This window comes from Anoplopoma fimbria, chromosome 24, assembly GCF_027596085.1.
Source record: "Anoplopoma fimbria isolate UVic2021 breed Golden Eagle Sablefish chromosome 24, Afim_UVic_2022, whole genome shotgun sequence".
NCBI lineage: Eukaryota > Metazoa > Chordata > Actinopteri > Perciformes > Anoplopomatidae > Anoplopoma > Anoplopoma fimbria.
The window spans coordinates 16,955,398-16,979,916 of NC_072472.1; the positions used below are offsets into that span (position 1 = coordinate 16,955,398).

General features: G+C 41.7%; 3 protein-coding genes across 4 annotated transcripts; 2 read left to right on the top strand and 1 right to left on the bottom strand.

The window, feature by feature from the left end:
- The first annotated feature begins 4,769 nt into the window (after positions 1 to 4,769).
- Positions 4,770 to 17,633, top strand: LOC129113557 (ras-related protein Rab-6A). Of its 2 annotated transcripts, none has more exons than XM_054625926.1 (8): positions 4,770 to 5,109; positions 7,460 to 7,518; positions 7,638 to 7,691; positions 8,321 to 8,426; positions 13,600 to 13,711; positions 14,087 to 14,180; positions 15,610 to 15,676; positions 16,185 to 17,633. In XM_054625926.1, the coding sequence occupies exons 1-8, from the start codon at positions 5,040 to 5,042 to the stop codon at positions 16,247 to 16,249; spliced, it is 627 nt and encodes a 208-aa protein (XP_054481901.1). In that variant the 5' UTR covers positions 4,770 to 5,039; the 3' UTR covers positions 16,250 to 17,633. The 2 variants fall into 2 exon arrangements, with proteins under 2 accessions (XP_054481901.1, XP_054481902.1); XM_054625927.1 differs by lacking the exon at positions 14,087 to 14,180 and adding an exon at positions 14,637 to 14,730.
- A 552-nt stretch (positions 17,634 to 18,185) lies between these two features.
- On the top strand, positions 18,186 to 20,694 carry dnajb13 (DnaJ heat shock protein family (Hsp40) member B13). The gene is made up of 8 exons (XM_054625330.1): positions 18,186 to 18,253; positions 18,353 to 18,456; positions 18,582 to 18,743; positions 18,824 to 18,972; positions 19,061 to 19,174; positions 20,019 to 20,132; positions 20,221 to 20,297; positions 20,522 to 20,694. The coding sequence occupies exons 1-8, from the start codon at positions 18,186 to 18,188 to the stop codon at positions 20,673 to 20,675; spliced, it is 942 nt and encodes a 313-aa protein (XP_054481305.1). The 3' UTR covers positions 20,676 to 20,694.
- Positions 20,695 to 20,868: 174 nt separating this feature from the next.
- Positions 20,869 to 23,054, bottom strand: ucp2 (uncoupling protein 2). The gene is made up of 8 exons (XM_054625329.1): positions 22,955 to 23,054; positions 22,704 to 22,857; positions 22,250 to 22,457; positions 21,904 to 22,120; positions 21,625 to 21,822; positions 21,435 to 21,536; positions 21,158 to 21,338; positions 20,869 to 20,987 (listed from the first exon to the last, which is right to left on the bottom strand). Exons 3-8 carry the CDS (start codon positions 22,373 to 22,375, stop codon positions 20,873 to 20,875), a joined length of 939 nt encoding a protein of 312 aa, XP_054481304.1. The 5' UTR covers positions 22,376 to 22,457; positions 22,704 to 22,857; positions 22,955 to 23,054; the 3' UTR covers positions 20,869 to 20,872.
- Positions 23,055 to 24,519: the final 1,465 nt, after the last annotated feature.

Here is a 24,519-nt window from a genome sequence, read left to right on the forward strand (position 1 = left end):
TACTCTTCTTCCCAGGACCGGCCTGCGCTCTTGTGGACCAGCCGGTCAGTCGGGGTACACCCAACCCGGTCTCCGTCCCTGCAGCGGCTCCCTTTTGACCTCTACACGTTGACCTGGCCGATCGTCAGCGCGTCTTTGACTGTGTGTGTGTGAGAGTGAGCGTCTTCTCCTGGGCCTGTCCCGCTGTGCTTCTCCTCCTGGTGGAGGAGAGGTGCTGAGCTGATTGCCTCCCCCTCCTCTCTCCCTCAGCCTCTTCCTCTTCTCCCCCTCCCCTGTGCAGTGATGCTTGTCCTCCCCCTGCCGCACCACTCTGTTCTGCGCTACAGCATATGCTATAGCTCACTGTATGACAGCCATGATCACCCTCTCTTTTCCACTTGCCTCGCTCCGTCCCCTTGCTCTTTTCTTTCCTCTGCCTCTTCCTCCCCTGCTCCTGCCTTCGTCCTCCACCCTACCCCCAGGGCACTCCTTGTACTTTACCTGTACCCCCTGCCATCAGAGCTGCTCTGCGCTCGTCCTTGCATTGTGTATAGGATCTTTGCCTTTGCTGCACCCTTGCTACAACCTAAACACACACCCTGCATGTAGCCGATCCTCCTCTGGCTCACCTCAGCGAACAGCACTGTAAACACACTCGATGACAGCTCTGAATCCCACTCTCCCACTTCCTACTGAGGACTGCAGGTCCTCACCAGCACACAAAGCTCCTGCCTGCTGAATGTCATTTTACGGCTGGAGGAATGGTTGCTCCCACAGCTCAGAGCGCTGCAAGGACCCATAAAAACCTGCATACACATACACACTCACACACACACACACACACACACACACACACACACACACACACACACACACACACACACACACACACACACACTCAGAGCCGCACACGCAAACACACTGCCACCCAGCCCCTCAGTAATAAATCAGCTGCCTTGCTGCATCCAGTGAGGCTGAACCAAGGCAGTGTGCTGCAGACCTGCTGTCCTGTGTTGTCCCCCTGGCTAATTTCAGCACAGTCCAATGCCCAGAGTCATGTCTGCTGCAGAGAGCGGGGATGAAAAGCTGTCCTGTGAAGCCTATTTCTGGGCTCCATCATCCTGGATCCCTCTCTCCCCCTCCTCCTTCTCTCCTTCAACCTCCTCTTTCTTCCTCCTTCCCCTCCTTTGCTCACGTCTGTGTGCAGCGCTCAGTCTTGCAAACTACCACTGTCTCAGTGTTTCGGTCCCCATCTCTGCTTTGTTGTCTCCCTCTCTTTCTCTGTGCGTCTCTCTCTCGCTCATGGAATCGCTCTATCTCTGTCACACTCTGTGAGCATGCAACACCCCCCCCTCCTCCTCCTCTTCTCATAGATCTGCTCTCTCTCCTCCCTCTCCTTCCCTCCCTCCCTCCAGCGCTCCTCTGGTAAATGTGCTTGGATTGCTACCCTGATCGCTGCTTTACTTATGCTTGCAAGAATGCCTCCCACCGTACTGCTGTGTCTGTTCCTGCCTGAAGTGGCACAGAAAAAAAGGGATTGGAGATCTAACCGTGCCTTTTGGCCCGTCTCCACTGCAATCCTTTGTTCCAGTCTGGGAGCTCGGCGGTGTTTCCCTCTACTCTTTGAATGCTCTCTTCCTCTCTTGCCTCCCTCTCAGTCACACATCATCCAGCCCATACTTCCAGGAGGAGGTTTACAGGGGAATTGTGGCTCTGCTCCACCCCATCCCCCATCCATCCCCTCCCTTTCTCCATCTTACTGTACTGGAGATGAAAACACACCTATTTCACCCTGACCCAACCCTCACACCCGTCCTGTATTTCCTCTCCTTATCTTCCCTTTCTCATTCCTCATTCTGTTAATTTCCCCCATCCTCCATTACATCCCCCCGTGATCCCTCTCCCTCTCAGGAGAGATGAGAGCCGTATCATACTTTGCTGTGACATTGAAAGCTGCATTCATTAGATTTATGTAAAGGTGGTGTGGAAATGAGATGGACTCCCTCCAACAGATTCAGGCAGATGTATGGAGCGGAATTAACATGTTCACACACAGCAGACAAGACATACATGTACCTTCATCTAAGAGACAAGACACGAGAGTATGCAAAACAAGAGACAATAAAGAAGCACAAGTTTGTTTGTTTTTCTCCAAGGTGTGAGTCATAGCAAGGTTTTCCCATCTAGAGGACTGAGTCAAGTAAATGATGCAGTGGCATGACAAGAGACCCAGCACACTAGAATGAAGTCATGGCTTGAGGTGACAAGTTCAATTCATTTGTGCTGCAACTCTATTTAGTTACGCGTCTTTGATTTTGGATGACATGCTTTTCTGGTTGACAGCTTATTTGTTGCAGAATAAGGTGCATGCCTTTGAGGCTCTTTGGAATATCTGATACCACCTTTATGTCTTAAAATCCTGTACTCTAGTATTTCTGAAAAAAAACCATCTAGCAAATAGTAGTGGGGTGAGCAAATTCACAATCACAGCCCTTACACAACAACCTCTACAATGCATCAGTGATCGATCAAACTATCTAGTCATGTATGTTTATGAAGAAATTATTAATTCCCTCTGCACGTGTTTGTGAGGGAGAGAAAGACTGAGTGGGGTAGACGGAGCGAATGAGGATTTTTTTGTTAGTTCAGCATCTTCAGCGGGGGGGGATTTGGGGTCTTTCCCTTACCAAGGACATATGGTGTAGCAGTGCTGTTGGGGAGTGCGGGGAGGGGAGGCGGGCAGTGGAGTGTAATGGCTCTGGTACGGCGATGCTTGGTCGCAAGCAGAGCAGCTGAAGCGCTGGCATCAGCCGGTCGGCGCTCCGAGAAGAGATTTCAGAGCTGGATGTCACATTATGAGAGAGAAGCGCAGGTGTGTCTTCAGTGGCCTAGAACAGCCGGCGTCAAGCATGCATAAACACACATACTGTACTCAAACATGTATCCCCATAAACAATAACATTAACAATAAGACAAATGTAATTCATATTAGAAAAGGTCCTAATGTAAGGAAAAGCATAAAGAACAGCAAATGTAAAACTTAGCATTTTCACAGTTTATTCTGCAGGGATCCAATATCATAAATAAATAATTTCTTCTCAGCTTGATCTTATATGTCCCATATGTAAGGTGACATTATCCTCACAACAAGGACAATTGTGGAAATCAGAGGTGATTAGCAATTAATGTGAGTACCACTATGATGAATCACGTTTTAGTATACAAATGAATGCAGGTGGAAAGAGAGGACCCCGGCTTAGTCAGTGCCTCAGCAAGATCCCTGCCATTTGAATTCACAAATATGACAAAGTGGATTATTTCTTTCTTGAGCCGAAGAAACATCAGTAGAGAAACAAATATAAGTGGCATATATTATGCATATAATTATGCGTCATATTAGAAAACCAATGGGAACTATACCCTCATGTATTTAATATCTCAGTGTTCTGAAGGCTTAAAAACCCAATTTTACCTCTCATCCCTCCATCAACAGCTCCTAATATAGACTGAGGCAGATTTGTCCAGTGAAATCAATTTAAGGTAAAACCACTTAAATCTATCAATAGTTTTCTGCTTGTTGGTATGCTGTGATAGATTAAGATATTTGTAACTCCTTGGGTTGGTGGGTGATATTATTACAGGTTTAAATGGACGATGTTCCTGTAATTAGTGAACCAGTCTTCATTTTATGTAACGTATCACTATAATAGAACTGTGTTAAACAATTTCAAGGTTAATTGATTTAACAAGTTGTTATTGAAGCAGGTGAATAAAGTCACCTTGTATGTTGCCACGGGGCTTCAACCTTCTAGACAGCAGCTGTGACCTCCAGTGAGCTGTCATAAGCAATCGAGAGGGATGCTACATTGAGTCCTGTAAACATTACAGATACTCATTTTAAAAAGTGCCTCACACCCACGTTATGCCACCCATAACTGTGATTTAATTTAGTTCACATAGATAACAATGCCAGTTGGCTTGATGTTGAAAGATTACAAGCAAAACCTACAAAATATATGAATGTAGATATGCACATTGCACTGAGGTCTTTGAAAAGTCCTCCCTGAACTGAAAAAACCCTACAAGATGTGCATTATATTCTTAAGTGAGGTTGAGTCTAGACTTAAGCATTCCTGATTATTATTATAAAAGTATTAGGCCTATATAGAATTGTAAGCCTACACAAGTATTACACAGACATTATTAGTAAGGATACACTGAATAAATGCGTCGAATCAAGTCAATAACAAGCTCCATCTGGGAAACAATAATGAATATAAAACATTTGAACTGAGTAAGTAAATTGGTGAATTTCAGTATTAAGAGGAAATATAAGGACAACATGTCTGTGGTATAAACTCCATGTCGAATACGAATTAAATGAGGAAAATGATACTTACCAATTTCATTTCAACATCTGCAAAGGCCACTATCAGTGTAATGGGACGACCGATGAGTGAGATAATCATGAAAGTTGCTTATTAGGTGAGACATTGGCGGTGGGGTGGGTGCGCCCTCTTGTGGGCAAACAAACACACAACAATCTCCATTGACAGGCTGGCTCTTCTGGTTTAGCCTTTAGCCTCCTGTTTGACTACTATACGTCCGACTGATGAAACATATGTGGTTTATAAAACAAACCGTGTCTATTTAGTGTTAAATGATGTAGTGCGTCGCTCTGCCACATGGCTACACCCTTTGTGTCATGACGTGTTTGTCTCCACCAGTAGAGGGCAGCATAACAGTATGGCTGACTAACTAATAGTGTCAACTTTGTGTGTGAAGAAGAAGAGTAGCCCAGGGTGGCTAACTGTGGTCTAGACATGTCAGAGAACTGACAAGTAATGCTAACTTGTCCGCAGTAGTTAGGGAGTTATCAGAAAAGTGCCTGGAAGCCTAAAGGAAGGATTTTAGAGCGTGAACCTCCTGCCACGTGGCCCGTGTTGAGGGTTCTGGAACCAGTACAACGTAACGGATCCCAGACCTGTGATATCTGACTGGTAGCTAGCATTAGCCGGCTAGCTCCCGAAAAGTAACGTCAGGGCTCGTTTCATACAGTCATGTCTGCGGCCGGAGACTTCGGGAACCCTTTAAGGAAATTTAAACTGGTCTTCCTCGGGGAACAGAGCGGTAAGTTGTTTGTGTTTCCACTCTGTGTGGCGCTATGCCGGAGGGTTAAGTGAACTTAGCTAACAGCAGAGTTTGGAGGCTTTGGTGGGGTGATTAACGTTAACCAGTTAGCTTAGCATTAGCTGCGCAACGTTACACTTAGTATTGCGACACCGCAACTTGTTGCTAAGTGCGTGTTCACGCTGGCTCCACGGGAATGCAGTGATTGTCTCCCCGATGGGTTAAGTCATGTCTGTGAAATGGACTTGTTCGCTTTTTGTCTAACTTCCGTGTCGAGCTGTGACAACATCTCATTATAGAGGCAGTGTGGGCGAACTTAAGCAGAAAGTTACAAGTGTCAATAAAGGTGCAGTAGAGTTTAACATAGTAACGTTATGTAGAACTGTAAGTACTTTATATGTAATGACACCTGTTGTATTTTGTCTAATCAAGTGGAGGCTGCAGTTACACTGACGTCACGTACTTTATTTACAGCTGGTTTCAGGAGAAGGCTGTAAGTCCTAAAAGCACATGACACTGATTATGACACTGATGACACAGTCGGATCAGGGTATCTCCCCTGGGGGCTCTTCTGCATAGAAGGGTTGCATAGCAATTACCAAACCTGTCCAGTGGCATTCCTGCACTCTCCCTAACCATGTCCCCCCTTTCCAGACAAACTGAACACAGGGTGTGCTTGTACTGGAAGAGAAAGAAGGGGGCAGGGAGTATAGATCCATACTTAACAATCATGTTTTTGTTTTCAAAGGTAAATGTGTGGGGTTGTTCATTGTGTAGTTCGACGCCTCTCCGCTTTTTCCACAGCTGTGTGTTCAGCATGTCAATACAAAGTCCACAGTGTAAGCTGAATTGTGGGCTGCATGTAGAATAAGTATGCACAGATCCCACTTTTTCTCTCCCGATATTGATTATGATGCATTAACTCGAGGTACCTGTTGATACAAAGTACTAATATAATACTAATGGTAACTTATCCCAAATTTAAACAGCATGGGAATCATCGGGATTGTTTTTTTTTTTTTGTATATACATTTTAAAAAAAAAAAAAAAAAGAAAGAGGGATAATATTTTTGGTGACCCGCTGTGACACATTGAATGGAAATGATAGTGAAATTTTATGACATGAATGAAGAAACTGTATTTCATGTGGATCAATCACTTCTTGCCTGACAATAACCAATATGCCTAATAAGGATCAGCACTGATTTGTGCATCCCTAGTGTGGAAACAGGATAAGGTAGTGTAAAAATGCTGATTGTTTTTGAAAGGTATTGTGTCCTGTAATATGACTCTCCACTCCCATCAAGATAAGCCAGACTGTGTATTATCAGCTGTGGCTCGTTGTAAACAGCTGTGTTGGCTTTGGCCATGTCATCATCACTTGATGTAGAGTGTAACTGATAATGTAACTCGAGCACAGTGAAGCAGTCCGAGGCTGGGGAGGCCTGTGCTCAAAGTGGCCGTGTGACTGTCTCTCTCTGTAATAATGTGGTGTTTTACTAGTAAGCTAAATATCAGCAAGGTTGAAAGAAGAAATGTTATGGACCACAATGTACTGCCAACATGTTGAGAGAATGTGGAAGATCATTAAAGTTGATCTATTCAGACGGTAAATAACTGGGGAGCCTGGTTCCCAACCCTACTTGCCTCTCAACATTCCTCAACCCTCCAACTTATCCTACAAATATACTGTGCACCACACCTTTTTAAATGGACAAAAATATCAAGGTGCAGCGAGAGTTGCATGAGGTGCTGCTTTCAGCCTCAGTCCATTATAAGGGTTCTTCATCTGTGACTCATGGGCTGTACTCAACTGTGATTTTGTATCTTATTTAAAACTCTGTTTGCTCACAGTGGCTAGTAATCCATCCTTTATGTTATTTCCTAACTTTTTAAATTGTCAGCAAAGTTGTTTATCAGTCCATCAAGCACAGGATTGTACATGATGTTTTTAGTATAGGAAACATGTGACTTATGAGTCTTGTTTTTTAAATGTTACTGGACAAAAAAGGGAGATGGTCACATTAGCTACTTTGGATAATAATTAATTCACACACATTTTTATTATGAAAGGACACAGGCTTTCTCTCCTCAAAATGATTCAGTTATTATTGGTCAGGGCTTGTAATATTGTTTATTTCCGATTAGAGCTAAAATTATTAGTTGATTAACTGATTAGTCAATCAGTAGAAAACAAATCAACAATTTTCATAATTGATATGACTTTTCAAGTTGTTTATCAAGCAAAACAGACACCGGTTACATCCTTTCAAATGTGACGCCAGGGGAGAATGTTGCTTTGCCGTGTATATCGACTTAAAGTACTTTATTGTTTCTGTTTGCTTTTTAGTGGGAAAGACTTCGCTGATCACCAGGTTCATGTATGACAGCTTCGACAACACTTACCAAGTGAGACAAATATCTCCACCTGATTTAATCACAATTGATAATGTCCATATTATTCTAAAATCAAACATTAATGGATGAATAAGGTTATGCATATTTAATGTCTTGTCACCCATTTTCAGGCCACAATAGGAATAGATTTCCTGTCGAAAACAATGTACCTTGAAGACCGAACAGTAAGTTTTCTTCTTTTTTTTTTTTTTTTAAGAGTGTTTAATCAGTCAGTGATAGTTGGTTGATCTCGTCTTTGTCCAGATTGTGGATAGTCTCTTAGTGACTGCAGTGTTTTGGTGCAAGTAAAAGCAAGGGACACTTGACATCATTTTGTGTTCTTTTTTCTTCAATAATTCTGACAAGCACGCAGCACTAGTACTGCCTTCCAAGTCAGAGCTGTAAGACCTTCCCCCGGGCCGTCCTCACTTTCTTTGTTCGTTTCTCCCTTCAACACAAGTTTTCTTCCTCTCCTTCCTACCCCTCCATCTATTGTCTTCATTCCTGTTTTGAAATTAAACACCTTACTTGATCAAGAGAGGAGGGTTGATGACAAGTGAAGAGTGATTATTTATTTATTCCCCCCAGGCCCAGACGGCTTGCTCTCTCTGGTGGTCATTCACTACCTGCATGCTCTACGCTCTCTTTAAACTCCTCTATCTTTTCCCATTCGTCTAACTTTATTCAGTTTTTCTTTTCAATTTGCTTTTTGTCAACATAACTTACCTCATTTTTTCCCTGTTAATTTTCATACATTTTTGTTTTTGTTTTTCTCTTGTTTTGCTTCTCCTCCCATCCCCTTCCTGCCCCACAGATCAGGTTGCAGTTGTGGGACACGGCGGGGCAGGAGCGGTTTCGTAGCCTCATCCCGAGCTACATCAGAGACTCTGCTGCAGCTGTCGTAGTGTACGACATCACAAGTAGGTGGAGCTCCGGTGCACTCTGGTGTTGATGCCACAATTGATTTACCTCTGTTATGTATTTTCTATTATGTTAATGAACCATATGTTGAACAAAAAACCCCTGCACACTGTCTTCTTCACTTGCGCATAAATATCTTTTAGTAACAACGTTTCGGTACGTAGACCTTCATCAGGTCTGAAACATATGTTAAAATACACTTGAATGCTAACTTATGTTGGTAAATGTTTGTTGCATGATGTGATGCAAGCACATATTCATAAAAATTATATAATTATGATGCGTCGGCAGATGTCACTAACGTAGGTCTGCCATGGCGAAACTACAACAAAGAAAGACGCAACTAAAACATGACCCAATGCAATCTTTTCTGCTATAGCATTCAGGTTATATAAAGATCTCCTTCGGTGACGGGCTGCTTCACTCCTGGTGTGTGAAGGAGAGAAACCGGAGCTCCTTCCTTCTGCTGTTCATTACATTACATTACATTACAGTCATTTAGCAGACGCTTTTATCCAAAGCGACTTACAGGAAGTGTATTCAACATAGGTATTCAAGAGAACTACTAGTCACCAGAAGTCATAAGTGCATCTCCTTTCTTAAACAAGCATCTTAAAGCATAAACCAGAGCAAAAGTATAGTGCAGAGGCAAATTACTACAAAAACAATAATTGCAACAGACTAATACGAATACAATAAGTGCTACAAACTACTACGAATAGGATAAGTGCAGCAAACGAATACAATAAGTGCAGCGAAATGATAAGAATACAATACGTGCAACAACTAATACGAATGCAATAAGTGCTACGAGGAACCATGATTGGTTTTGAAAAGTCGTGGTGATGTCACAAAATGAAAACAATAATTGCAACAGACTAATACGAATACAATAAGTGCTACAAACTAATACGAATAGGATAAGTGCAATAGACGAATACGAATACAATAAGTACAGCGAACTGATACGAATACAATAAGTGCAACAACTAATACGAATGCAATAAGTGCTACGAGGAAGGCTCAGGGTAATTCAATTCAATTCAGTTTATTTTGTATAGCCCAGAATCACAAATTAGGGTAGTACTTCTTGAAGAGGTGAGTTTTCAGCCTGCGCCGAAAGATGGGCAGCGACTCTGCTGTCCTGACGTCAGTGGGGAGTTCATTCCACCACTGAGGGGCCAGGACAGAAAAAAGCTGTGACCGGGTGGATCGGCCGCAGGGACCTCTGAGCGACGGGGCAACCAGTCGCCCCGAGGCAGCAGAGCGAAGTGGTCGGGCGGGGGTGTAGGGCTTGACCAAGGCCTGGAGATAGGAAGGAGCTGTTCCTTTCACTGCCCTGTAGGCTAGCACCACTCGTATAGAATATCAATGAAACTGTTCAGTATCAATATTTCCTTTGTGCTGTAGCGTTGTTTATGACTACGTTAAAATACAAATATTGCTTACGATAAAAATTGCGGGGCACCACTTCTGAATAGAAGAAATAAAAATATGATCAATAATTTGGTGACAAATTATCCAGTCTCAATATCTCAGGCGTAAGTCCTGATTTCAGTGACCTCATAGTTCCAACCTTTTGAATCAATATGACAGACAACGACTTGGCGATATATGGGTAATTTATTAAAAAGGGAATTAAATGAATGGATGACTAGATTAATAATTAAAGAACAATACAAAACATGAATGAATGGGTTTCAAATAATCAGGCAATATTATACCAAATAGTGAAGAAAAGTTGAGGTATCAGCTCTGCCGTCGGACTCTCCGGTCCGTCGGAGGTGAAGAGGGTGAAGTGGACCTGTGGCTCTCAGCTGGCTCTCAGCTGGCTCCGGGGTTCTCCCTCAGTCAGCAGGCAAAAGTCTCTGAATTCTTTGTGTCTTGCTTCAAGACGGGCGTTGGATCCGGTCCGGTGTGTGGAGAGGGATATACAGTGGGTACGGAAAGTATTCAGACCCCTTTAAATTTTTCACTCTTTGTTTCATTGCAGCCATTTGCTAAAATCGAAAAAGGGTTTTTTTCGCATTAATGTACACTCAGCAACCCATCTTGACAGAAAAAAACAGAAATGTAGAAATTTTTGCAAATTTATTAAAAAAGAAAAACTGAAATATCACATGGTCATAAGTATTCAGACCCTTTGCTGTGACACTCATATTTAACTCACATGCTGTCCATTTCTTCTGATCCTCCTTGAGATGGTTCTACTCCTTCATTGGAGTCCAGCTGTGTTTAATTAAACTGATTGGACTTGATTAGGAAAGGCACACACCTGTCTATATAAGACCTTACAGCTCACAGTGCATGTCAGAACAAATGAGAATCATGAGGTCGAAGGAACTGCCCAAGGAGCTCAGAGACAGAATTGTGGCAAGGCACAGATCTGGCCAAGGTTACAAAATAATTTCTGCAGCACTCAAGGTTCCTAAGAGCACAGTGGCCTCCATAATCCTTAAATGGAAGAAGTATGGGATGACCAGAACTCTTCCTAGACCTGGCCGTCCAGCCAAACTGAGCAATCGTGGGAGAAGAGCCTTGGTGAGAGAGGTAAAGAAGAACCCAAAGATCACTGTGGCTGAGCTCCAGAGATGCAGTAGGGAGATGGGAGAAAGTTCCACAAAGTCAACTATCACTGCAGCCCTCCACCAGTCGGGGCTTTATGGCAGAGTGGCCCGACGGAAGCCTCTCCTCAGTGCAAGACATATGAAAGCCCGCATAGAGTTTGCCAAAAAACACATGGAGGACTCCCAAACTATGAGAAATAAGATTCTCTGGTCTGATGAGACCAAGATTGAACTTTTGGCGTTAATTCTAAGCGGTATGTGTGGAGAAAACCAGGCACTGCTCATCACCTGCCCAATACAATCCCAACAGTGAAACATGGTGGTGGCAGCATCATGCTATGGGGGTGTTTTTCAGCTGCAGGGACAGGACGACTGGTTGCAATTGAAGGAAAGATGAATGCGGCCAAGTACAGAGATATCCTGGAAGAAAACCTCCTCCAGAGTGCTCAGGACCTCAGACTGGGCCGAAGGTTCACCTTCCAACAAGACAATGACCCGAAGCACACAGCTAAAATAACAAAGGAGTGGCTTCGGAACAAGTCTGTGACCATTCTTGACTGGCCCAGCCAGAGCCCTGACCTAAACCCAATTGAGCATCTCTGGAGAGACCTGAAAATGGCTGTCCACCAACGTTCACCATCCAACCTGACAGAACTGGAGAGGATCTGCAAGGAAGAATGGCAGAGGATCCCCAAATCCAGGTGTGAGAAACTTGTTGCATCATTCCCAAGAAGACTCATGGCTGTACTAGCTCAAAAGGGTGCTTCTACTCAATACTGAGCAAAGGGTCTGAATACTTATGACCATGTGATATTTCAGTTTTTCTTTTTTAATAAATTTGCAAAAATTTCTACATTTCTGTTTTTTTCTGTCAAGATGGGTTGCTGAGTGTACATTAATGCGAAAAAAAAATGAACTTTTTCGATTTTAGCAAATGGCTGCAATGAAACAAAGGGTGAAAAATTTAAAGGGGTCTGAATACTTTCCGTACCCACTGTAGCTCTGAATAGTTCGATAACTGAGGCTACTTGTTGATAGTCTCCAACTGATCTCGTTTTGGCCTAAACGATAATAATTAAAGTTGATGTCTCACGAGATCAACAGATGTTCACTAAAAATAAGGCTTGTTTAAAAGAATGATTCTAAGATGCTCCAAGGAGTTTGAGGAGGAAAAATACTGGCAAAGCTGCTGTTCTAAAATAAAATAAAATAACACTTAACAACGACGCCTAACACGGACAAAAACGAAAAGGACAAGAGGACAAGAAGAATAAAAGGAATGAGAGAATAAGAGAGCGAACAAAGCAAATCTCCTGGTTTTATCTGTTCAAGATAGGTGTCGGGTCCCAGGGTGTGGCTTGATTTTATGGCTTCGTTTTTGTCAAGATTTGGGATTCCTTTGTCCCTAGTGTCGACGGTCTTGTTTAGTAAATTGACTAATCTAACATTTTAAACAAATAACCCACATACTTTTCTTCACTATGAGTTTAACAAACCTTACACACTTGTACGGATACAGAGATGGAATTTCAGTTACATACATTTGGTATACAGGATTAACAGAGGTCATGCATGTCCGATATGTGTTATTTCCAATTGACCACTGGAGGGCAATATGGTCACATGATGAGTCCGATCTGAAATATATGAAAATGAATTTAACTCTGTTTTCCACTCCACAACTACGCGAGAAAGGCGCATTATGCTGAAATCAAATGGGAAATTCTTTGGTTGGGGTTATTGAATGTTTCACAGACTTTGTGCAGTATTATACAGGGATACAAGGAATAATAGCAGAGATGGGTAGTGTGGTTCCTGTTCTCTTGAGCCAAGGAATTTATTGCTTTGACCTCTGTTAGCTTTTTGGTTTAGTTCCTGGCGAAAGGCATGCTTGAGTTCATCCCTTCATGTTTGCTTTTCCTAGATGTGGCGTTATCTGCTAGAAAAGAGAGGGGGAGGTGAGGAAGAAGGTTATTCATTGGTTCGTATTTCCCGGGCTGACTTGAGATCTTCCTCTCAGCCTGTGGAGTGTCGGCATTGACGCCTTTACGGCTGAAGAGATGGGGAGAAGAATGCTTAAGTGTATTGAAACCTTCTCTGTAGAGATGAAATACCAGAAAGGGGGGGGTGGGGGAATGAATGTCTCGGGTTGTTAGTCACTTCAGTTCTCTCCACTCTCGCTACAGTGCAATAATATAGATTCAACGGTTGGGTAATATTTGACTTTTTAACAGTTCAATAACGTATCATAGGCCTAGCTTGTTTTGTTCTTTTACCTATTGGTTACAGATTCGAAGTAAATAAATACATATGAAATGAATCAAAATGGTCGCTGTCTAATCATATTCATTCAAATAAATTGGATAGGTTTATGACTGTATGAAAATAATTGTTAAACCTGTGTAAGATTGGCATATCGTTTGTTTTCATGGACGGCCGAATGGTTCTTCACTTTAATTGTTGCCAACGCAAGGAATTGTGGGGTGGCATTACCTTTGGACTCCACATCCTTCCTGTCACAAACTTGCCCGTTTTCACAGCTGAGGCTTTTCGTCTCCTGAATACTGATCCCCCGCTTCCTGTTCCTCTGTCATCTCTCTTTCAGATGTCAACTCCTTCCAGCAAACCACAAAATGGATTGATGATGTGAGAACGGAGAGAGGGAGTGATGTCATTATCATGTTGGTGGGAAACAAGACAGACCTTGCAGACAAAAGGTAATCTGTTCTTCCTTCCTGCTGCTTCTGTGATAGTGGGTCTTCTCCATTAAGAGCATACTAATGACGTCATTAATTGTTGCTGCTTGCCTATCAATACAGAGTTCCTCAGCCCTTTTCTGAGGCAGAGCAAGTTATCTCTGCCCTTTGTGGATGTCAAAGATCTAATTTTCTTTTTTTTTATACTATATGCCCTCTTTTGCATTGTCCTGAATATATAGATTTTTCTAACCTTTTAACAGATCAATCTCATAAATGTTTTGATAGTTGTCAGCTGTGATGTTTGATTATATGTCCAATTTATCCAACTGTTTGATGAAGTAAGGTGTACAATGTCTTTTGCTGTGAATGTCTTAACCCTCTTATCTACCGCAGGCAAGTATCTATTGAAGAGGGTGAGCGGAAAGCCAAAGAACTAAATGTAATGTTTATTGAGACTAGTGCGAAAGCAGGCTACAACGTAAAGCAGGTAAGAGTGTGTGTGAGTCGTGCGCTGTCGTCCTACTGCAGATGCTGTCACCTGGGCTCCACCTCCAAAGGTCAACCTGCCACAATCAGAGGTCAGATGTTTGGGGAGTCTGATTTTATTCAAAGATCTCAAAGAGTCCTCCTAGAATAGTTTAGACCTTCTCAAATAGCCATTTGTACAACTTAACCGCCGAATCATCGTTCATTTTTTCCCCAAATGTAAAGCCTTCTGTTCCCCGTTATGGGACATTAAACAGCCTGAAGTTTTACTGTACGACTTTTTTGGTCTTGAGCTCAGATGGCAGTAGCATCAGGAAGGGGCACAGCTTGTTAATCCACTTCAATGTAATTAAAAGTCTGCATTTTCTTTCCCCTTTGTCTTTTTATGGACTGTCTGTGGCCGATATGTGTCCCTGTCGGTGTGTGTGTTGTGCGCGATGATTGTGGCTCATCACAGACAGATAACCACAGAGGAGGGAGAACAGAGAGCGAAAGAGATGAATGTTCTGTTTATTGAAACAAGTGCAAAGACAGGCTACAATGTCAAACAGGTAGAGCGTGTGCCACTTTGTGTGTGTGTTCATAGTGCTCATGCGCGCTTCTATTTCACACACGCATGCGTGCATAAAGGTGTGCTTTGAACTTTGGCTTCCTCTGGTTGCAAGTGAGGTGTGTGGATTTGTTTTCAAGCTCTCTCTCACCTGCTAGAAGCAATGATTTGTATAACCACCTACTGATCATATAGCCTTAAAGGTGGGTCAGGGTTTGAAAACCAATAGGCCCTTTTCACATTGTGTGTCATTGCAGGGTAAAAGCAGTGTAATTGATAATATCTATTATGGCCATGTTCCATTAAGGTGAGCCTATTGTGCATGCTGGCCCACTGGAATGTCTGTGTCATGCTTAATAGAATGGGACCATAATTCGTTTTACACATTACACCTGTGTTTACCCTGCTACAAGCGTCAAAACAGCTAATGTGAAACCGGCCTATGCCACTACACGGATTAGCACATTAGCAGTTTCCGTTGCATGTGCATAAGGTCTGGTCCTATGTTATGCTTTTTAGTGGGGGGATGTTGAGCATCATCGTGCATTCAACACTGTCCCTTCAAAAATCATTTGAATCCATCAATCACTCAAAGTCTTCCAAGCTCTATCGATGGAAGGTCTCAGTGAGGAGCAGTTACACCCTCTATTCAAGACAGTTCTGCTGTGCAGTGGTTCAAAAATAATGCTGCTAAATTCAAATCTAATTTGGAAAAGCTGGGGTGGCTGTTTTCCTCTGTGCGAGCTTCAAGCGAACCCTATGATAAATCATTTAATGGGAATATACAGAGAACGCTATCTTGATTTCATCCCGTGCTTCTGTCATGTTTTGAGTATAATTCCTTGTTCGACAGAATACATCTGGTTCTCTTTCCCTCCAGCTTTTCCGGCGTGTTGCAGCCGCCCTCCCTGGCATGGATACCACACAGGACAAGAGTAGAGAGGACAGTATCCTTTGTGTGCATTCACACGGCGTCTGTTTCTGTAATGACAGAAGGGAGTCAGGAGGTCTCCTCGCTCTTTTATGTCGTGTCATATGGATAGTCACTGCCAGAGGTAAAACCTACTGCAGCATTGTGACAGCTAGCTGTTGCTGTTTCACACGTGTCCCTTTAGATTTCTTTTCCTATTCAGGTCACATACTGTGCTCCAGCTCACTGACTATTTTACTGTGGGAATAATCTTAGAGAAATACTCACCACTTCAGCTGGATTCCCAGCAGTTTGATAACCTTAGTTTTGATAAGTTATGTTAGTAAGTATGGCCGCAGAACTTGTAAATAGTGTATATTCACAAGGAAATTCAAGATTATTTTGTGGTTCTTTAATATGTTATGTCCAATAACTTCAGCCTGAAAAGCAGTAGTAGAGTTAGGTTAGTTCTAACAACCTCTAACGTATATCTTAGAGTTGCATTTGCCTGTTCTGTGAAGTTCCTTAACTCTTAAACCCTTCAGTGATCGATATAAAGCTGGAGAAGCCACCAGAGCTACCTGTCAGCGATGGAGGATGTTCCTGTTAATGCCAGCTTATGTCATTGCTTGATATTTCTCTCCTGGCTCTTTCTTAAACCCAGTTTGTTTTTCTGTACCTGTACCTTTCACTGCACCCCTTTCTGCACCCCAGCCTGAAAGAGTTTAGACACTACAGCCGTTATACTTTCCTTTGTGAAAAAAAACCGCTCTGAAAGGACTTTCTGGAAGTCGTAAATCACTGACAGTGAATATTTGCACTGTAACCCACATACGATAAAACTCTATTCACAGGTGTCTGTCATTTCAAACAGAAGTCACAGTGATGTAGTTTGTGTTTAAAAATGACCTTTTGAACCAATCTGAAAAAAAAGTTAAATAATGCTTTAAACTTAATACGCACAATGTGGGTGTTGTGCGCATTTGTAAGTAAACATAATTTGTGCTGTTGCTATCGACTGGCAAGGACTCATTCATGTATCTGTTCCTTTTTTTCACTGTCTGGAATAATTTATGGAAAAGGTTGCAGAGTTGTGCTGAGGAGAATTAATTGGGGCTTACGTTGACACGTATACTGTACACCCACGATGCCAGAGCTTTGTGGTGCTTGTACTGGCAGAGTCAGTTATCCCAACATGTACCAGCAAGATATGACAAGTGAACATCACAGAATGGTCTCAGACCAGCACAAACACATGACACCTACTACAAAACCAACACTATCACTACACCATCCACATTACCGTCCTTCCTCTTTTCCCACACTTTATTTTTACCTTGGCTTCCATTTTCTATTACCATTTGAATAGATCTTTAATTATTTTTTTTTCTAAAGACTACAGATATAGATTAAACTATTTCTTGGAAGATAGTGTTGGAGAAAGATATTCTCGTATATTAAGAGTCATAATCATAAAACCCACTGTAAACATTAGAGATGGAGATATATGCCTTTTGGAGTTCAATTGTAGAGGGCTTCCTTGGCTTTGGGTTTATATAGGTAAGTTTGGTATGTTTGATGAACACTTTAAATACTTTTTTTTTTTTCTTTTGCTTGTTAATTTGTTGGTATTGATTTTCTTGTTAGTGATTATTCTACATGTGTATTTAATCCACAATGACTTGTAATATTTATTTCAATTGGACTCATATTTCTTTTTTTTATGGCTGTTTATTAATAGCTTCACTTTTGGCGCAAGTCCCGAATCACTAATAAAATATGCATCCATCTTGACCACCTTCAGCAGAAAGAGTGGAGAGCCTCTGCTGTACGATCTACCACCTCTAAATGGCAATTTGATCTTACTCATAATACAGTGCAATTATTGTGTGAACTTAAACGGAGGAGAGTCTGATTTGTATAGCATAGTAGCCCCTAACGTTTCTGTCTGGAATGGTTTTAAATGAAAAAATAAAAATACACTTGTCACTTCTGCTGGAATTCATCAATGTCTTATTGAGAGCTTTACGATTTGGCTTCAACTACTTACATGGTATCTTTAAAAATCAAAGATGAAATACTAAGAGTATTGCAGGGATGTTAATCTGTAAATCTTCAACCTATCACTTAAAATCAAAGGCTCACTTTGCATGGAATGGGAAAGCAATCAATATATCCAACAAACAATTTGTATAGCACTTATTGTTAGTGCAATGCAAAATGTATACGTGACTGAGAGGCTGGACAGTAATAGCTATTCCACCAAATTAGAACTTTGTCTGATTTTCTAACATGAATACAGCAGTCAAAAATGTTTTGTTTCTTCGACAGTGTGGATCCATGCTCTCGCGATACTTACAAAAAATGACCGCGGTTCAGCAATTAATGCATGTCCCGCGAGAGTATCCCGAGCTGTTACCCTGGAAACCAAGCTAAACAACTCCTGCTCCGAACGCAAGCGTTTCTATTTTGAGGCCCAGGCTGCGTGGACACATATTGAGCTTTTCTGTGATATTTGAAGTTAATTTTAAGCATTTACCTCCATTATGGGTAGCGATTACTACGAGACGCTGGAAATAAACAGAAATGCAACCGACGCAGTTATCAAAAAGGCGTAAGTTCTAGTAAACTACCAACCGGAAGTCTTTAACTAGTTAAAACGTGACCATCAGGCGTGTTGCTTATGTCTGTTATCCTCTTTTACATAAACCAGATATCGACGTCTTGCATTGAAGTTTCATCCGATCAGGAACAGAGAATCTGGAAGCTCAGAGACATTCACTGAACTGGGTGAAGCCTACGACGTGTTGAGCGACCGTGAGTGCGACAGGGAGGCTGAGAGAGTCGAGAGCACAATCCTCCTCTCACCAAAGCTCCGTCTATCCACTGCATGGACACTGGCAGTGTGTGTCTACAACAATAACCTTTCTTTTTTGTGACAGCTCGAAAAAAGGCAACCTATGACAAGTTTGGTGAGGAGGGTCTCAAAGGTGGTATCCCACCTGAGTTTGGCAGCAGTGGGGCTTGGTCATCTAAATATGTCTACCATGGGAACCCAGACAAAACATTCAAAGAGTTTTTTGGAGGAGACAACCCATTTGCAGGTGAGCGGAAAAAGACCATGGGGAATGTTCTTATTCAAATGTACTATTTACATAAACTAAACTCGTTTGTTTTTTGCTAGACTTCTTTACAAATGATACACCACTTCAGTTCGGCGGCCTCCAACCAGGAGTGGTGAAAACACAAGATCCTCAAATAGAGCGAGACATTCATTTGTCCCTGGATGATCTCTTCCACGGATGCACAAAAAAGATTAAGATATCTCGCAGGGTAAGAGCTTTTTTATGTGAGATAACTATCTTCTTTCGTCCCACCGCTTATTTTACATTCTTTCACGTTTGCCTCACTTGTTTAACAGGTTATGAATGAGGATGGATACACGTCCAGTATCAAAGACAAGATCCTGACTATAGATGTGAAGCCTGGATGGAGAGAAGGAACGAAAATTATTTTCCCCAAAGAGGGAGATCAGGTAAAAGAGTAATACATCACCATTTGCCATTGCGATTTAAGACAGCTGTAATAATGGTCACTGATAAACATATGCTGTTATTCTGTTAAGAGGTTTTGACTTGTTGTTGTTCTTGTTCTTCTTATGTACTGACCAATTGCTGCCTCTGTGAGAACGGTCAGAAAAAGGGCTGAGAAAGTGTGATTTGTAATGGTTTCACCTGTTTGGTTAAGGTTAGCTTAAGTTGTTCTGGTTGAGGTGAGGATGAGTTATTTTTGGATAAAGGCAAAGTAAAGATGTGGTCATATTCTGCATGGTTCCTCTATTTCTTTGCCCAATGCAACGTTTCTTACAAGAAAGTGTGTAATGGCCTGAGTTTTGGCTTGTGGCGCTGTCCCTGGTGCTGATTTATCAAACACTGTTAGAATTATTTCTTAGCTAATTGGACTTGATTATATACAGCCCCAGCTTATAGATGATAAGGGATGGTTCGTAAAATGGTTATTCATTTGATTAATACTAAATGTATTTTTTAGCATCTCTCAATGTATATTGTACTTATTTTTCACCACAGAACGCAAGTGTAGATATATGTATCAGGTTAAGATAACAGAAAATAATGCTTTAAAATGAACAGCTAAGAAAACAAATTTGGGGAAATGCATTTAAAGGGTTTCTACTTTCCACTGGATCCGATGCAATGCCACCAGTAGGTGGCCTCAGTTGATCACTTCCAAGGTGCTCACACATGGCCATAATTAATATAACCACTTAGTAAATAATGGCTTATTTTTGGCCTCTCTTTCCTCTTTTGTTTTGCTTGATGCAACTGCATGTTTATCATATTACTGTATTCTACCTTTAGGGACCAAACAGCATCCCTGCAGATATTGTGTTCATAGTGCGACAGAAGAGTCATCCTCTGTTTGCTAGAGAGAACAATGACCTGATCTACAAGGCACAAATCACTCTGCAGATGGTGAGTCGTGGTAATGAGAGCCAGAACAATTATAAGTCATACTTAGAGATTTGGTTTAAGCAGAATAAACACTGAACCTTTCCCACAGGCCTTGACTGGGTTATCTGTGGATGTGCAGACACTAGATGGCAGGCTAATCAGTATTCCCATCAATGACATTGTGGAGTAAGTGGAATACTAAATAACTCATTCATTCATTTTTGTCATCCTATTAATTTGACACTAAAGATCAATTCAGAGAGAGCTGATCATAAGAAATTCAAGCCCTTTATAGAAACAGTACACTGATATTACAAAAAGACATTTCTTAAAGAATAGGCATTGTTTTAGGTTTGTGCATCATGTGCATTAAATAAAAATGTCCTGTCTCTGATTTGTTTCTTAATCAGCCCTTCATACAACAAAGTGGTGACGGGAGAGGGAATGCCGCTGGCCAAGGATCCTTCCCAGAGGGGAAACCTCATCATAACTTTTGACATCCAGTTTCCCAAGAAGCTCTCAACCGAGAGGAAGCATCTGATCAAACAAGCTCTAGCTTTTTAAAACTGATCAGATTATAATACATGTGTTGCTATCCTGTGACTCACGATTCATGTGTTCATGAGAGGGAGGCGTATCATCACCATTTATAAAACTTTGACACTTGAGTTGAAATAGACACTAGGAGGTATCCAAAAGTAAAGAAATTTGTAAACAGCACCACTGTGCTACAACATCGGCCTTCTGACAGACATTAACGGTTACAGTACAGTTGTGAAGTTGTGATTCGCTGCCATCATGGCTCGTTTCAGCTGCTCGTATGTCACAAACATCACCACGTTCCACGAGCCCAGGCGTAAGAAAGATGGCATGAACCTCAAGGAAAAACAACAGAAAAACAAACATCATTGATTGCCACTCATTCATAATAACAGCTGTTTTGTACATTTACTTTACAACCATGTTCTCTCTTCTTCCTCCTCTATAAATGTGTGATCTATATCCTCATTAATCCTCTAAATATTGTCCACCCAGTCAATGCTTACCCCTTATAAAAGGCAAGCGGTCCCTCTTTGGTCATCATGGCAGCAGCACAACTGAAGACACTTTTGTACTGGCCAATAGCAGCGTTCATATATCTTGTTTTGACCACATCAACTGGAGAGGCAATCACCGTTGTGCACAGCCCAGCACCAAACGCTGATACCAAGTGGCAGGGCAGATTATCTGTGGAGTAAAAGTTTAATGTTACTGCTCCAAAGAGAAGAACGCTGGAGCATAATGTCACTCGCCTCTGCATGTTGTCATGCACTGCCTGTTTACCTGTCAGGGAAGTGGACTTAATGAGGGTATCCTTGATGAAATCGTACGTCACCAGCTCAGTGCAGTTGACAATTGCATTTCGTGCAATGTTTGGACCTGTGCCTGCATGATGGTATAAAAGATTTGTTTTAAGAAATGAAAGGAGACGCTTTAAAAACTAAATAATCACCTTAAACTCAAGCTACTGTACCTTTCCACAGACCACGAATGCCTTCTTCTTTAGCTATGGTCTTGTAAGCATTAATAGTGCCACAGTAGCGTCTGGCTTGCCCAGGAGTCCTGGCCTGTGCCTGGAAGCGGACCTTCACTACATCTGTAGGCTGAGCAAAAGCGACCGCCATGGCCCCAGTGGTACATCCTGCAAGCAGTCGAGTTCCGATACCAACATCTGTACCAGAGAGGAGGAGAGGTGTCAGGCCTGATTGGTCCCTTGACTAGCTAAGATCAGAATTAATTCATAGATACCCACGATCAGAGCCTTTGGTGTAGAACTGTTTGACAGAGTCATAGAGGCCAATGCGGACAGAGGAGAAGCTCATCTGCCTCTGGAGTCCTGCCACCAGTCCACTGTAAAGGCTCCTGGGCCCCTCTGTACGCACCATGGTGGCGATGGTGCCAAACACCCCCCGATACTTCACTGCAGAGCCTTTCCCTGCAGCTGCTGAAGCCCTGACCTCTCCTTGTATCTGTGCAGGATAAAATCATATGATAGGGAAGGATAAGAAAGAATGGGGGACTGTTAGATACAGTATGCTCACATATGTGCACATTCAATACCGAGATATGATGTGTTGATTATCAAAAAGCTTGTTTACCTGAAGCCGCACTTTGGCTGTGTCCAGGGGAAAGGTGAGCAGGTCAGCGATGCAGCCTGCAGCTCCGGCTCCTACAAACTTCACAGCTGCTGATGGAGGCACATCTGCAGGTCCAAATCCAACCATTTTCCAGAATTATTTCGATCAATAGATGGATCGAAAAGTGGCTTATTATCAATGTGGACAGGACAAGACGCTCCTCCAAAATCTGAAAAAAAAGACCCCAATACACATTTTATCCAAATTTATTTTATGGAAAAATGCCCTGAGCTATTGCATGGCTGATTTTACACCTCCATTAAGCTAAAGAGGAATCCTAAGGTAGAGGTTTTAGTGGTGCTAAAGTAAGACAACCGTTCAGTACATTCTGTGCAGACAGGGAGATCCTGGGCTCACATAAGCTAAAACACATTCCACCTAGTTTAAAGTGTGAGTTTTGGTTATTATTTCTTACCTTTAATGGAGCAGTTTAGAAAAGAGACATTAGATATCAGGATTCTCTAAAGGCGTCTCTCTGGCTGAACTTTGTCCCAGCTATAAATTGGTTTCCTTGTTTTGCCATAGAAGATTTTTCAGAAGTGATGAGCCTTAAAATCATACTCCAAATCCTGAAAAAAACAAGCAGAAATAAGGTTGAAAAAAAACAATAGCAGCGAAACAGTATTAACACTAGTATAAATATGACCAAAATAAAGTCACATTTACCGTTACTTGTGTTGTAGAAGGTAAAATCCCTGGTAAAATGCCTCTCCAAATGAATAGCCAAATGAATCGGTGAAAGAACAGGATGCAGTACTGTGTGGAAGAGAACCGCCTCTTTAAATACTGCCCTGTTCTTGTTACATCATGGCATGTGTTGTTGGCTGGGCCCCACCCCCACTACCTCTATATGGGCTGCCTGCTGGTCAAATGGAAGGCTATAAACCTGCCTGTGTGACATACAGCCTGTGGGTGTTTTTGTCTGATTCTGTATGTGCTGTAAAATATTTCTCCTCTGTCTTCTTGACTTTATAATCAAGCTTCCTCTATATTGTGTCCCTTGGACCAACAGTGACATCACAACAAACAGTAAAAAGCTGGGTTGTGATTGATTAAACAGGTTCAATATGTTGAGAGTTGAATGTTTTGTAAAAAAAAAACTTTTTTTTTTAGCATTTTTTTTTTTTTTTGCTAATGCAAATTTTGTGACGCCAGTAATCTGTGTGAAGGTCTGTACATGATATTATAGTACAGTGAGCACAGAGAGAGATTAAATGCTGCGTCATGCTGATTTCCAAGAATGCATAGAACAGCGTACACCAAATTTGTTCCTTATGTTCAGACTCTTCGTCTTTGCACAGCTTTTTTTTTTAGACGTGATCCATGACCTGCATTGTTTTATTAGTTTAAGTTGTTGAAGCTGTAAAAAAAACTTAGTCATATAGTATGAAATATATGCAATGTTATGAATGAAGGGGTACACGTTGTCCTACACATGACATGTATGATGGCTCTATAACTGACTGACCCAAGTGTGATTGTGAGCAGCTGATTCTGGAAATATTCAGTGCAAACAAAGCTGCATTTATTCAGAGACAGAAAGACCTTGCTTTATTTCCCAGTTATTAGTTATAAGTTATCTCACTTCAACAGCTCTGCATTCAGGGCACCTCTGGCTTAAATGTTGACACCTAACTGTCAGATCAGCTGATCTTTTCTGTTCTGAACACAGATACAAACAACTCTCCAATAGGAAGTGGCCAGTCATTTTTCTTTCTGGAGGACTGATAATTCAAGAAGATGTTGTAATAGGAAGATATAAGTCAGGACAATATGTAAGTCTTCCACAGATATACACAGTACCGAAGTACTAAGCTACTTGTATGTTTATTGCTTGGGTTTTGTAGAAACATAGTTCTGAAAATTAATTAATATTTGCTTGACAAAGACATGTTTTGAAGCCATGTTTTTAATGTCTACTGTCTTTACCAAATCAGATGGTCAGAAAAATTATATTTTCATCAAATATGAACTGAATTGAAATACTTAATAATTTGATAGTAATTTCTCCTACTGGCTGATTGTGGGAAAACTTGCCTTAGTCATCAAATTATAAAGTGAAGAAAATCCTGTGTAGTGCCTCATTTCCCCAAAGACTTGAGATGGGGTATACTACTGATTTTAACCAAAATGAAAAATAGTGAATACTGGCCCACTTAAATCCCCAGATGCTCGGATTTCTGTAATCCAATCTAAATCTTATGTATAACTCCACTTCAGTCACTTTATGA